Consider the following 15,886-nt stretch of genomic DNA (forward strand, 5'->3'; position numbering starts at 1 on the left):
TAAATAACAAGTATTAGATATTGACTGTAATAGCAGCTAAACCACAAGTATGACTTCTGATAAGTTAATCAATATTGCGACCAGATAAGACAAAAATATAGTCTTACTTCAGAAAGGGAGGCTTCGGAAATAATCAATAAAGCAATTAAATATATTTAATATTAAGTTATGAACGTTGATATAACTTTTCAGTATTACTGCACTTGTTCAGTAAATATATTGATGTCATAGCTTCCTTTACAGAACCGCCTTGGAATATATTTGAATGACAGTGTGTTTCAATTGAATAACAAATCATGGTCACAGGCGCACAGCAATATGGGAGCTGTTTATTGAATTTAATGCAAGACCAGCTATGGCATAATTGTCATTCTGAGAGGCTCCAAAAATAAACAATATTACTTTTTTTAAGCATCTTTGCGGGTCGGAATCTTTAATCTTCGAAACTTATTGGCTAATCGCGCGCTCGAAAAAAATCCAACTTTTCACAATACGGACCACGGTCTGGAATTTCCATGTCACTCGCAGCTAAGCAAAGAAAGCAAACTAGCCGCAAAAAAAGTTATTCATCGGTCAAGGTTGGTCTGTATGGGAAAAACTGTGCCTTTTGTCTTGAGTGCGACCCTCATCTTTCGGCAGAGCTCTATCCTCACTAAAGACCATAAGGATCCCCACTTACTCCCCTGGTAAATAACAAGTATTAAAAATTGACTGTAATAGCAGCTAAACCACAAGTATCACTTCTGATAAGTTAATCAATATTGTGACCAGATAAGACAAAAATATAGTCTTACTTCAGAAAGGGAGGCTTCGGAAATAATCAATAAAGCAATTAAATATATGTAATATTCCAAGTAATAAACGTTGATATAACTTTTCAGTATTACTGCACTTGTTCAGTAAATATGTTGATGTCATAGCTTCCTTTACAGAACCGCCTTGGAATATATTTGATTGACAGTGTGTTCCGGTTTTGGTTTGTATAAAAAATCAACAGCAAAACGACAATCGTTTAGTAGAAGTGTCCTTCCCGGAGAATTGAGTCAAAACACACCCAAGGTAAGTTATGGTTCGTCTTAGAATACTAAAGTGATTCACGTTTATAAGAACAGAGACCACATTTACTGAAAAAACTTTGTGCTTCCCCTCTCTAAATGCAAAGTGTCTGCCTAAGATGACGAAAGACATTCTTTTGCTCGATAACATCCTCATTCATTGTGAAACACGATTGAAAACTTATACCTGTTCACACACATTCTTCATTGGTTTCAAACTGCGTGATTTCAGACTTGTGGAATCTTTGGAAAAGGATCGTTGAAACTTCAAGAAGATTCACGGTACGTACAGTTTCTCTTATAACCGATGGTACATCACAGAAGCACCGAGGCAAAATATCAAAGAATTGTTCAACAAAGTCAGTTCGAGCCAATTCTCTCAAAACTGAGCAAAACAAAACATTTTAATGTTTGTTTCTGACCCAAGCTTTATGTGTTTGTTAGATTCGATCAGTATTCATTATCATTTGGTGGGGCATGATGCTCTGGCAGGACTATTAGGTTTCCTAATATACCATTAACAGTTACAAGCTCATGGATCTTTTCGTTTCAAAAATCCTGACCTTTACTCTGTTTCGAATGTAAAACCTTTACCATATGATCCTCGAAGAAACCGCGAGGAAAACTCTGAGAACAAAATCTTCTGTTAGAAAAACAAGTTATTATCTTACTTGAGAATTTCAAGATTATTTGAATTTGATGAATTCGCTTCTTCTACCATCCACGCCCGTTACTGCTTTAATAAGTCCTCCATTTTGTTTATCACTCCTTTGATTACAGACTTAGTTCCACTCAGTTGTATCACCATTACTTATGGTTGATTTTACCAAACCGCGATCCACGGATGTAACGTTATGTTTGAATGGGATAAAATTATAAATTCTATCTTATTTTTGTCTCTCTGTAGATATTTGCTAAACATGAGAAACTTGGTCATTTTGTTGATTTTCGTGAGCTGTGCATTGTCTGTGGTGGCTGGTAAGTGCAGAAGGAAGCTCAAAATTCTTTCAAGTGACTCTGAATGCGAAGGAGGAGAGACTGTGAGCTGGAGTTGGTTGGTTACAGCTCCTCCCCACATGAAAACTTTCTACATTGGAGAATGGTGGGGCGTGATCTAGGAGACTTTAGTCAGCTCGGTGATCAAGGCTACGGTTCGCCAAATTATGCTCGATATGTTACACTATATAGTGAATTCTTTATGCTCAGAAAATGTCACGATTACGTTCAGTTAGCATCACTCTTGTGTTGCATTACAATTAATATGAGAACTTCTGGAACTGCTGGAAGCCATTTTTTTGCTTCTTTGTAACCAGGCTTGGCCTTGTTTTATAGTACCTGGCTAATTTGTAACTAGGCCTAGTCTTAAAGTTTAAAAATGCATCATTCTCTATTACTTTCTACTTACGTTTACTATTTCAGTTTTGTACATTTTTGTACCATTTTTTTTAAGCATAAATGCTTGATGTTTTTCCTCGCTGTTAAGCTCAAAACTATACTGGCATTAAGTAGAACACTCTAACCAAGGCCCTGACTGATAGCATGTGATTTGAATCTATTGCTGATAGTAAGTGAAGGGAGAGGTGAACGAGCAACGAAGAATGCCAGGTAAAATCGTTGATTTCCTGACGAAAGACTGCCATATTGATTTTTTTTCCAAAAGAAGCAAGGAAAATATTATACAAAGAGAAATGTTAAAGAACTCTGACTCTTAGCATTGAGTTCATGTTTTCATTGCCTTACTTTTTTTCCGTCAGCTTGCAAGGATAAAAACAAACATTGTAAATCCTGGGCATTGAGCGGTGAATGCAGAAAAAATCCAAAGAGCATGGTGATCAATTGCCCCAAAAGTTGCACAATCTGTCCAGGTATGCATGATGCTCAAGAAGTGAAATAAATTAACCATAACGTAAAAAAATTTGCGATAACAGATGCATGTAATGCTTTTTTTTCTCTCTTTCTTGTGCTTATGTTTTGATTCTGCTGCCAATTCATACACACCGATAGGCATTCCCTGACTTTTCGATCATAGTGTTATTCTCTAAAAAAAAGTTCAAGCTCTTTCCCCTCCACCCCCTCCTCCCCCTTTCTTCTCCTTCCCCGACGGCCACCTCTTTATAACTGTTAGCTTTCCTTGTAGTCAACAAACATGCCAGTTCAGCATTAAATTTGGGTGTTTTGTGTAAAAATATCAAAGCAAAAAGACCTTTTGCGTTTATTAGCGCATGCCATATACCACAATTGGTGAGTTCTCATTGAATTTAAATGCAAGCCTCTGTATAGGTTCTTGTAAAATTACAACTCTTTCTCTCACTGAAACGACTTACATGGGAATAAATTCACAAGGAACGAGTGGGGAGGCGAAATTAGGAAAAAAAGAAAAAACGGTCCGGCTGCACGGGAAACCAGGCATGAAGAGATCCTGATTCAGGGGATTATGATTCAAACAGAAATGTTGATGAAATCTGATAATATTAAGCGATGCACTTACATGTATATTGCTTTACTTTTTTTTCCGTCAGCTTGCAAGGATAAGAACAAACATTGTAAATCCTGGGCATCGACCGGTGAATGCGGAAAAAATCCAAAGTACATGCTGTTCAATTGCTCCAAAAGTTGCGGAGTCTGTCCAGGTATGCATGATGCTTAAGAAGTGAAATAGATTACCCATAACGTTACAAAAATTTGCGATAATAGATCCATGTAATGCTTTTTTCTCCCTTTCTTGTGCTTACATTTTGATTCTGCTGCCAATTCATCTACACCAATGGGCATTCCCTGACTTTTCAATCATAGTGTTATTCTTCAAAAAACGTTCAAGCTCTTTCCCCTCCACCCCTCCCCCCCTCTCCTCTACTCCTTCCCCGACGGCCACCTCTACATAACTGTTAGCTTTCTTTGTAGTCAATATGCCAGTTCAGTGGGTTATTTGTGTAAAGACATCAAAGCAAAAAGACCTTTTGCGTTTATTAGCGCATGCCATATACCACAATGGGTGGGTTCTCGTTGAATTTAATTGATATCCTCTGTGTAGGCCCTCGTATAATTACAGTTCTTTCTCTCACTGAAACGACTTACATGGGAATAAATTCACAAGGAACGAGTGGGGAGGCGAAATTAGGAAAAAAACGGTCCGGCAGCACAGGTGACCAGGCATGAAGAGATCCTGATTCAGAGAAATGTGACTCAAAAAGAAATGTTGATGAAATCTGATAAGATTAAGCGATGCACTTACATGGATATTGCTTTACTTTTTTTCGTCAGCTTGCAAGGATAAGAACAAACGTTGTAAATTCTGGGCATCGACCGGTGAATGCGGAAAAAATCCTAAGTACATGCTGCCCAATTGCTCCAAAAGTTGCGGCAAGTGTTAGGTATGCATGCGCACAAATAATCGTTTAAAAAATCAAATAGATTAGCGTAAACCTTAAAATGTTTTGAATTGTTGTGTTTCTTATCAATGATATGTTTAATTCTCTTACTAATGTACGTGTAGTGATGAGCATTCTTTTCTTTTAAAAAGTCACAGAGGTTTATCTCTCTCTCGGAAAAAGTGCGATTTGTCACCCTGTCCGTCTTACCAGCCGTCCTCTTAAATTCATCAATGTGGCTCAAATGGTTTTTAAATGGCTTTTATAAAAGGGAATAATCCTAGCTGCATGCTTCATGCTAGGGAAACCTGCCCATGGGCAACTTGGGCCTGTATAAAGGCTTTTTAATGAGATACGAAGGAGTTCAAAAGGAAAACGAGGACAGTGGTAGGAGAAATTTCCAATTTCAAGAAAAATTTACTTAAATGGGTGGAACTTTGAAAATGCAATTCAGCTATAGAACAAACCTCAGCCTTTGGTGAATCACGGTGGTGTTTTCTTTTTTTTTTCTTATTGCAGAATCGAAGTGAAACACATCTAACCTGTCTTCCTCCGGATCAGATGGATAATATTTGAGCCAGTAGTCTTATTTTGCAGCATAATTTGGATTGGGGGAAGGAAAATGCTGGGTTCCTAATGGAAGAGTTTTTCATTCGCTGTGCTTATTGTAGAATTTCAAGCCTCGTTATCTGGAAAATAAAACAAATGATCAACTCAAAGACTGTGGTTGATTCTCTTTGTTATTAGCAACCATTTCTTAATTAACCCCAAGAGGTTCAAAACAAGGAAAGACGAAGGGGAAGGGACAAATTGTTTGAAAATGAAAAATAGGTCGCGTTGATATGGCAGTTTAACTTGAAACGACCATTTTTTTTTATCTACCTACGGACGCGATGGCCCAATAGGCAGTGCACTGGATTTCGTTTCGAGAGTCCTGGGTTCGAGATCTGACCGGGTTTTGTGTGGTGTTCCTGAGCAAAACACTTCATTCTCACAGTGCCTCTATCCACCCAGGAGTATAAAAGGTACCGAGTAATTATTAGGAAAGACTGATGAAATGCTGGGGGTTATCTCGCGAGTACTAGCATCCCATCATGCCAAGAATCTGCAAGGCGAGGAAGTTCTGCCTTTTCAACTCGAAATTGGGCCTTTCAGTCAGCTGAATTAATGTTTTCTAGATCGAAAACATCATACGATTGATAGCCGAAATCTTGATTTTTTGAACAGTAACTGTCGTATAATGGAACAAATTCTTCGTCCGAACTGTTGTTTTCTGCATTGATAAGCAGAAGTATCTCTCGACAAGTCTTAGATTTGTTCATTTTTAAAGAACTCGACAAGTTGCTGTCGGAAAATGAAGGGTGGTAATGGTTTATATCAGGGACCTTAAGCAGTCAGGACGGCAACGCCATGGAAGATGTCGATTAAAAAATGAATTTCTGCCTTTAATTAGAATTTCGAAAATGGAAGCGTGTAGTTACCGTCTCATACGGCAACACACTTCAACTTCAGCATCACGTAGGAAGGAAGTGTTGAGTTCCAAATGGAAATTAAAATAATTTGCCGCCGCGGTTTCTGTTCGCAGACGACGCGAGTTGTGGTAATTTCACGTTGCTGTTTTGCATGGGACGGGTAAGAAATGTACAAAGTTATGAAACGCACGTGCTAAGCTATTGTTCTGCCAATTAGATCTTTTTCTACGTGTCCTCGTTGCCGTCGCCATCGTGGTTTGCTTAAGGTCCTTAACGTTTTTGGCGGGAAAACGCCGTCCTCGCCCCAGTCTCTTTCGTCCAACGACGTCGCCGTCGCTATGAAAATTCTCGGTGCTTAAGATCCTTATTAGCAGCTTGTCGGGGGATGGGAAGAAGGAGTCAAAATCCTCCGTTTTAACTGACGCGAGAGACCTTCGCCAACGGAAACCCTTCGTTTCAAATTGTAGCGAAAGTCCTTCCAATTTCACTCCCGGGGAGAAAGATTTTCATTACAACTCCATAGCGGATTAAATGTGAACCTCAAAAATTGAGGTTGTTAATATAAGTATTCACGAACACGAGCACTATTTATGACACGCGATATTTACATAATAAAGAAGTAGTTTAATTCAAGTGCACTCATTCGGATCAAAACAAAACGATCGGCGCTCGAAATGATAAACTATTTTCGCTTTTGCTCTTCGCAGTGATTACAACAACTCGTCCAAGATCCATTTTTAAATCTTTTGCGGCGCTCTTTAATCCTAAAAACATATAAAGGCTAAAAATGCACCGTGAATAGAAAATAAATCCATTCAAATGATTGCAGTTTATCGATCTCGAGTTCATTCATCTCAAGACAATGTAAACAAAAGGATACAGGATCACAAGTCTGTTCGCGCAAGGTAGCTTAATTACACTATTGTCCAAGTCTTTTGAAGTACCTTCCGCAGTTCCTTAGGTCTTCTTCCAAAATATCTCACCTTTTTCGAAACGAATAAAACCGAAATCATTCGACACGTTTTCGGCAGCCACCGAAAGCAATGCCCAAAGGAATAAACCGAACCTTCGAGGTAAAAAATCCAGCGGTGTCACCCATTTCAGTAAGTCACAAATAATCCGGGCTGGAGTTGTAATGTTAGCCAACAGAAAACTTTGCTTTTGTCAACCATTAATTACTCTTACCTGATTCAACATATATAAAATGAGTGCGCCCCGACATGAAGCGAGCTTGTGACTGGATGATGACAACAAAGCAAAAAAAAAAGTCTGGGTGTTCATGGTTCGCTTGTCCTCACTCTAAACTTTGGAAGACATCGTGACCTGCGTAACTTCACATCCGTGGCTAAGTAAGATTTAAAATATACAAAGGGGGTAAGTTTCTAAAGAAACTGTGATGCTGCGTCGGTAGGAGAGTATAACAGGGTAATTTAGTATGATCAACTGAGTTGATAAGTAGATTGGCCATCGTAAAGAGTTTAAAAGCTGGCGTTTCGAGCGTTAGCTCTTCGTCCATTGCTCTGACGAAGGTCTAACACTTGAAAGGTCAGCTTTTGAACTCTTTACGATGGCCAATTTACGTCATCCACTAAGTTGATAATACTAAATTACCTCACGTAATATTTCAGATCGATTTAAAAGTTTTAGATGGGAACTGAGTTCTCTGCAAGCAGCAACAGTTTTGAATGATTTTATCAGGCAAGAGTTGTCCTTTACGCAGGCGGATACTCATCTAACGAGCTGATCTTCAACGCAAAGGGATCAAACAAACATAATTGGTTCGGTTTCAATCGACTGAAGAACGAACCCTGGTCTGATATCCGAACAGAATCGCTGACCTTATTGTTATCGCTCCAATTCCCGAATATGGCGACAGCTTTATTATCAACAGCATGTACAATGGATGTCCTGCGGATGATGAATTGATGGTGGCGGAAGAATCGAAGTGAACCACAACAGATAGGAACTGTCTTCCACAGGAACAAATGGGTAACATATCAGAGGGTGTATGTTATTTTGCTCGCATAATTCGAGTTGGGTATGAGAAGATACTCGGCTGCCAATGTAAGGTTTCTTTTTTTCTATGCTTATAGTAAAGTTTAAGCCTAGTAATCTGGAAAATAAATGAAATAATCAATTTCAAAGGCTGTGATCAACTCTACTTGTAGCTTACAGCTCTTGCCATCATCAAAATGAATGTTACGTAAGGACTTCCATTAGCTTAGAACGAGAAGATTTGAATTTTCTTGGCCTCTTATGAAATAGAATAAAGAACGGTTCCATATAATTTAGAAAAAATTTGTAGTTTATCGTCACTTTGAATGCCTTATTTACACGAGTAAGCGTCCCCCCTGCCCCCGATAAGTGCCTCGGCCGAAGTTCGCTACACCTAAGTCGATTTTGCTAACATAATAAGGAAGACTATTTTAATACTTTATATTTACCACAGAACCAAGGAGAATTTACAATACATTGGCACCCAGCCACTTGTACAATGACTTAAGTTTAAACGTTTATATCTGGAGGTCTAACTTTCATAGGTAATATTCATAATCATGTAAATCTCGATCGTTTATTCTTGCAAGTTTACGCTTAAGTTTAGAACGCAAAGTATATGCTCGGGAGTACATTTCTTGCCTTAGTGTAATTTGCTACGAATTTCTTAACTACCGAAAAAAATATCATACGTTGTCTTGCTACCATTTCAATTCTAGTTACTTATATCTAGAATCTTGAGCAGATGAGATGAGTTGCTGGCCGTACATATAGAGTAGATTTCAGCGACTGAAGCTACGACTAGAAGGTATTGAGAGATTGCAGTAATTATTAATTATTGTAATTTAAACACTTCTTTAGTGGGTTTGCTGATGTAGCGAGCTTGAAGTTGAATGTAGAGAACATAAAGCGAACATGTAGCTTAATATAGCGAACATGTAGTGAACTCGAACTTAGCGAAAAAATAATATATAGATTTAGCCAAGCCTAAAAGCGGAGCTCGCATTTTTTTTCCGCACGTCTCAAGGGCACAACGCCTTGCCCCGGCGAGGACTAGAACCCGGGTCGTCCGACTCGGAGCCCAGTGCACTGACCACTGGACTACTGAAGAAAGCCGCGCCGTTGGCGTGCCCGCGGTACAGTTGACCACGTATGTTAAAAGTAGCACCTTGTACGGTCGCACGGTCGGACATCCATATTTTTTTGGCTTGAAGGGTTACTACTATTTTGTATAATTATGGGGCTAAGTTCTGCGATCTCCGCTATAAAACTTCGGTTTCGCCCAAAGCACTCCCACGTTTCTTTCTGAAAAGCCTCTTGTTACTTCCGGAAATGAAACTTTTTCTATAGAATATAGCAGACCTCTTTGTACGTATTATTATTGTTACCATTATTATTCCCTTCCTCTGCCATTTATTTCTCAGAACTCTGGGACTCTAATGTGTCTCGATTATAATTATGGATTTCATGCCGAAAAAGGGAACAATTCTTGATTTTGTCTTGTGAAAACTATGTAACACGAAACCGTAGGACACAATTTTCAGCTCTTTTAGACGACGTACCAAAGTTAACCTTTTCAAGTGAAGGTAGAATTGCACAAATCTTTCACCGATTCTCCAGTTAATGATGTACTTCCAATAAACGACTCCAACTAGTAATTAAAAAATAAGGTAGTAACTGCTGAGTGTGTGTCACCTGCCACAAGGAAGCAAACTATTCACCAAGATAAAAAAGCGTGATTGGATAGATCGCATATCGGGTAGATAGGCGCTCCCTATGTAACATCGACGGGCTATTCGCTATGATTTGCAAAACCGAGCGCTTTAAAAGAAGGTTTTCTTCCGATGGTGTGCCTCCATGCCCGTGACTTGTGACTCCGAATTTTGAGGAAGCTAACGCATGACACAATATTTACATTTGTGGCTTTTATACTCGCGTAAACATATTGTACTCTTCTTTTGAAAAATTGTAAGGCCTATAGTTCATTTAAAAACCTATACAAGCGTTTAAACTTTTTGAAAGTTCATATTCCTAAAGAAAATGATGCTCAATGATTTTATTAATATCAAAACTATTTTGATTTACGGAATTGAGCCAAGCAGTTAAAAAAAGACTTGCTGACTTTTATCCAAAGCACAATATATGTCATACGTCGCTTAAGATGTTTAATACCAATTGAATAACAAATTGGTCACAGGCGCACAGCAATATGGGAGCTATTTATTGAATTTAATACAAAACCAGCTATGGCATAAGTATCATCTCAAGAGGTTCCAAAAATAAACAATATTACTTTTTTTAAACATCTTTGCGGGCCGGAATCTTTTATCCTCGAAACTTTTTGGCTAATCGTGCGCTCGTAAAAAATCCAACTTTTTATAGTGCGGACCACGATCTGGAATTTTCCACGCCACTCGCAGCAAAGCAAAGAAAGCAAACTAGCCGAAAAAAAAGTTATTCATCGGTCAAGGTTGGTCTTTATGGGAAAAACTGTGTTTTTTGTCTTGAGTGCGACCCTCATCTTTCGGCCAAGCTCTATCCTCACTAAAGACCATTAGAATCCCCACACCCTCCCCTGGTAAATAACAAGTATTAGAAATTGAATGTAACATCTGCTAAACCGCAAGTATCACTTCTGATAAGTTAATCAATATTGCAACCACATAAGGCAAAAACATAGTCTCACTTCTGAAAGGGAGGTCTCGGAAATAATCAATATAGCAATTAAATATATTAAATATTCCAAGTAATAAACGTTGATACAACTTTTCAGTATTACTACTCTTGTTCAGTAAATATGTTGATGTCATAGCTTCCTTTACAGAACTGCCTGGGAATATATTTGATTGACAGTGTGTTCCGGTTTTGGTTTGTATAAAAACTCAACAGCAAAACGACAATCGTTTAGTAGAAGTGTCCTTCCCGGAGACACCCAAGGTAAGTTATGGTTCGTCTTAGAATACTAAAGTGATTCACGTTTATAAGAACAGAGACCACATATACTGAAAAAAACTTTGTGCTTCCCTTCTCTAAATGCAAAGTGTTTGCCTAAGATGACGAAAGACATTCTTTTGCTCAATAACTTCCTCATTCATTGTGAAACACAGTTGAAAACTTATACCTGTTCACACCCATTCTTTATTGGTTTCAAACTGCGTGATTTCAGACTTGTGGAATCTTTGGAAAAGGATCGTTGAAACTTCAAGAAGATTCACGGTACGTACAGTTTCTTTTATAAACGATAATTTATCACAGAGGCACCGAATTGCTCCTTTCGAGCCAAAAGAACAAAGTCAGTTCGAGCCAATTCTTTCAAAACTGAGCTATACAAAACCTTTTAAAGTTTAATTCTGCTCCAAGCTTTATGTGTTTGCTAGATTCGATCAGTATTCATTATCATTTAGTGGGGCATGATGCTCCAGCAGGACTATTAGGTTTCCTTATATACCAGTAACAGTTACAAGCTCATGGATCTTTTCGTTTCAAAAATCCTGACCTTCACTCTGTTTCGTATGTAAAACCTTTACCACATGATCCTCGAAGAAACCGCGAGGAAAACTCTGAGAACAAAATCTTCTGTTAGAAAAACAAGTTATTATCTTACTTGAGAATTTCAATATTATTTGAATTTGATGAATTCGCTTCTTCTACCATCCACGCCCGTTACTGCTTTAATAAGTCATCCATTTGGTTATCACTCCTTTGATTACAGACTTAGTTCCACTCAGTTGTATCACCATTACTTATGGTTGATTTAACCAAACCCCGATCCACGGATGTATGAATGTGAAGAGGAGAGATTGTGAGCTGGAGTTGGTTGGTTACAGCTCCACCCCCCATGAAAACTTTCTACATTGGAGAATGGTGGGGCGTGATGTAGGAAACTATAGCCAGCTCGGTAACCAAGGCTAAGGTTCGCCACATTATGCTTGATATGTTACACTATTTAGTGAATTCTTAATGCTCAGACTTGAACGTCACGATTACGCTCAGTTAGCATCACTGTTGTGTTGCATTAAAATTAATATGAGAACTTCTGGAACTGCCGGAAGCCACTTTTTCTGCTTCTTTTTAACCAGGCCTGTCCTTGTTTTATGGTACCTGGCTAATTTGTAACCAGGGCTAGTCTTAAAGTTTAAAAATGCATCATTCTTTATTACTTTTTGTTTACTTTTTCAGTTTTGTACTTTTTTTGTACTATTTTTTGAAGCATAAATACTTGATTCTTTTTCCTTACTGTTAAGCTCAAAATTATGCTGGCATTAAATGGAACACTCTAACCGAGGCCCTGACTGATAGCAAGTGATTTGAATCTATTGCTGATAGTAAGTGAAGGGAGAGGTGAACGAGCAACGAAGAATGCCGGGTAAAATCGTTGATTTCCTGACGAAAGACTGCCATATTGATTTTTTTATAAAAGAAGCAAGGAAATGTTATTCAAAGAGAAATGTTAAAGAAATCTGACTCTTAGCAGTGAGTTCATGTTTTCATTGCCTTACTTTTTTCCGTCAGCTTGTAAGGATAAAGACAAACGTTGTAAACTCTGGGCATTGACCGGTGAATGCAAAAAAGATCCAAAGTACATGGTGATCAATTGCCCCAAAAGTTGCGGAGTCTGTCCAGGTATGCATGATACTCAAGAAGTGAAATAGATTACCCATAACGTTTAAAAATTTCGTAATAATAGATCCAGGTAATGCTTTTTTCTCTCTTTCTTGTTCTTACATTTTGATTCTGCTGACAATTCATCTACACCAATAGGCATTCCCTGACTTTTCAATCATAGTGTTATTCTTCAATAAACGTTCAAGCTCTTTCCCCTCCACCCCTCCCCCCCTCTCCTCTACTCCTTCCCCGACGGCCACCTCTACACCTCTGCGTTTATTAAAGCATGCCATATACCACAATGGGTGAGTTCTCGTTGAATTTAAATGCAACCCTCAGTATAGGCCCTCGTATAATTACAACTCTTTTTCTCACTGAAACGACTTACATGGAAATTAATTCGCCAGGAACGAGTGGAGATGCGAAATTAGGAAAAAAGAAAAGGGCCGGCAGCACGGGTGACCAGGCACGAAGAGATCCTGATTCAGGGGAATGTGATTCAAACAGAAATGTTGATGAAATCTGATAGGATTAAGCGATGCACTTACATGTATATTGCTTTACTTTTTTTTCCGTCAGCTTGCAAGGATGAAAACAAACGTTGTAAACTCTGGGCATTGACCGGTGAATGCAAAAAAGATCCAAAGTACATGGTGATCAATTGCCCCAAAAGTTGCGGAGTCTGTCCAGGTATGCATGATGCTCAAGAAGTGAAATAGATTATCCATAACGTTTAAAAATTTCGTAATAATAGATCCAGGTAATGCTTTTTTCTCTCTTTCTTGTGCTTACATTTTGATTCTGCTGCCAATTCATCTACATCAATAGGCATTCCCTCACTTTTCAATCATAGTGTTATTCTTCAAAAAACGTTCAAGCTCTTTCCCCTCCACCCCTCCCCCCCTCTCCTCTACTCCTTCCCCGACGGCCTCCTCTACATAACTGTTAGCTTTCTTTGTAGTCAATATGCCGATTCAGCATTAAATTTGGGTGATTTTTGTAAAGACATCAAACCAAAAGACCTTTTGTGTTTATTAGCGCATGCCATATACCACAATGGGTGAGTTCTCGTTGAATTTAAATGCAGCCCTCTGTACAGGTCCTCTTATAATTACAGCTCGTTCTCTCACTGAAACGACTTACATGGAAATTTATTCACAAGGAACGAGTGGGGAGGTGAAATTAGGAAAAAAGAAAAGGTTCGGCAGCACGGGTGACTAGGCACAAAGAGACTCTGATTCAGGGGATTGTGATTCAAACAGAAATGTTGATGAAATCTGATAACATTAGGCGATGCACTTACATGTATATTGCTTTACTTTTTTTTCCGTCAGCTTGCGAGGATAAAAACAAACGTTGTAAACTCTGGGCATTGACCGGTGAATGCGGAAAAAATCCAAAGTACATGCTATACCATTGTTCCAAAAGTTGCGGAGTCTGTCCAGGTATGCATGATGCTCAAGAAGTGAATTAGATTACCCATAACGTTTAAAAATTTTTTGATGATAGATCCATGTAATGCTTTTTTCTCTCTTTCTTGTTCTTACATTTTGATTCTGCTGCCAATTTATATACATCAGTAGGCATTCCCTGACTTTTCGATCATAGTGTTATTCTCTAAAAAAAAGTTCAAGCTCTTTCCCCCCCCCCCCTACATAACTGTTAGCTTTCTTTGTAGTCAATATGCCAGTTCAGGATTAAATTTGGGTGATTTTTGTAAAGACAACAAAGCAAAAAGACCTTTTGCGTTTATTAGCGTATGCCATATACCACAATGGATGAGTTCTGGTTGAATTCAATTGCAACCCTCCGTATAGGCCCTCGTAATTACAGCTCTTCGCCTCGCTGAAACGACTTACATAGGAATTAATTCACAAGGAACGAGTGGGGAGACGAAATTAGGCAAAAAAAAAACGGTCTGACCGCACGGGTGACCAGGCATGAAGAAATCCTGATTCAGGGGAATGTGACTCACACAGAAATGTTGATGAAGTCTGATAAGATTAAGCGATGTACTTACATGTATATTGCTTTACTTTTTTTCCGTCAGCTTGCGAGGATAAGAACGAACATTGTAAATCCTGGGCATTTAACGGTGAATGCGTAAAAAATCCAAAGTACATGCTGTTCAATTGCCCCAAAAGTTGCGGAGTCTGTCCGGGTATGTATGATGCTAAAGAAGTGAAATAGATTACCCCTTACGTTTTAAAATTTTGTGAGAATAGATCTATGTCATTCTTTTTTCTCTCTTTCTTATGCTTATATTTTGATTTTGTTGCCAATTCATATACACCAATGGGCATTCCCTGACTTTTCAATCATAGAGTGATTCTTCAAAAAACGTTCAAGCTCTTCCCCTCCCCGCCTCTACTCCTTCCCCGACGGCCACCTCTACATAACTGTTAGCTTTCTTTGTAGTCAATAAGCCGGTTCAGCATTAAATTGGGGTGATTTTTGTAAAGACATCAAAGCAAAAAGACCTTTTGCGTTTATTAGCGTATGCTATATACCACAATGGGCGAGTTCTCGTTGAATTTAATTGCTATCCTCTATACAGGCCCTCCTATAATTACAGTTCTTTCTCTCACTGAAACGACTTACATGGGAATAAATTCACAAGGAACGAGTGGGGAGGCGAAATTAGAAAAAAAATACGGTCCGGCAGCACAGGTGACCAGGCATGAAGAGATCCTGATTCAGGGGATTATGATTCAAACAGAAATGTTGATGAAATCTGATAAGACTAAGCGATGTACTTACATGGATATTGCTTTACCTTTTCCCCGTCAGCTTGCGAGGATAAGCACAAACATTGTAAATTCTGGGCATTGACCGGTGAATGCGGAAAAAATCCAAAGTACATGCTGTCCAATTGCTCCAAAAGTTGCGGCAACTGTTAGGTATGCATGCGCACATGTAATCGTTTAAAAAATCAAATAGATTAGCGTAAACCTTAAAACGTTTTGAAATTTTGTGTTTCTTTTTAATGATATATTGAATTCTCTTACTAATGATCGTGTAGTGATGAGCATTCTTTTCTTTTAAAAAGTCACAGAGGTTTATCTCTCTCTCGGAAAAAGTGCGATTTGTCACCCTGTCCGTCTTACCAGCTGTCCTCTTAAATTCATCAATGTGGCTCAAATGGTTTTTAAATGGCTGTTATAAGAGGGGATAATCCTAGCTGCTACATGCTAAGGAAACCGGCCCATGGGCCACTTGGGCCTGTATAAGGGCTTTACCTTTAGTGAGATACGAAGGATTTCTAAAGGAAAACGAGGACAGCGGTAGGAGAAATTTCCAATTTCAAGAAAAATTTACTTAAGTGGGTGGAACTTTGAAAATGTAATTCAGCTATAGAACAAACCTCAGCCTTTGGCAAATCACGGTGGTG

The 15,886-nt window shown here is 38.6% G+C and overlaps 1 protein-coding gene across 1 annotated transcript in view; it reads left to right on the forward strand.

Annotated features, from left to right (window-relative positions):
* LOC131789128 (uncharacterized) overlaps positions 1 to 15,886 on the forward strand; it is a 42,653-nt gene that overhangs the window by 18,305 nt on the left and 8,462 nt on the right. Inside the window, exons 6-11 of the mRNA XM_066169571.1 lie at positions 3,575 to 3,685; positions 4,317 to 4,421; positions 13,075 to 13,185; positions 13,830 to 13,940; positions 14,546 to 14,656; positions 15,286 to 15,390. Of these exons, the coding sequence (XP_066025668.1) occupies positions 3,575 to 3,685; positions 4,317 to 4,421; positions 13,075 to 13,185; positions 13,830 to 13,940; positions 14,546 to 14,656; positions 15,286 to 15,390 (654 nt within the window). The remainder of the gene's footprint in view (positions 1 to 3,574; positions 3,686 to 4,316; positions 4,422 to 13,074; positions 13,186 to 13,829; positions 13,941 to 14,545; positions 14,657 to 15,285; positions 15,391 to 15,886) is intronic.

The sequence above is a fragment of the Pocillopora verrucosa genome, chromosome 7 (assembly GCF_036669915.1).
Source record: "Pocillopora verrucosa isolate sample1 chromosome 7, ASM3666991v2, whole genome shotgun sequence".
Lineage (NCBI taxonomy): Eukaryota > Metazoa > Cnidaria > Anthozoa > Scleractinia > Pocilloporidae > Pocillopora > Pocillopora verrucosa.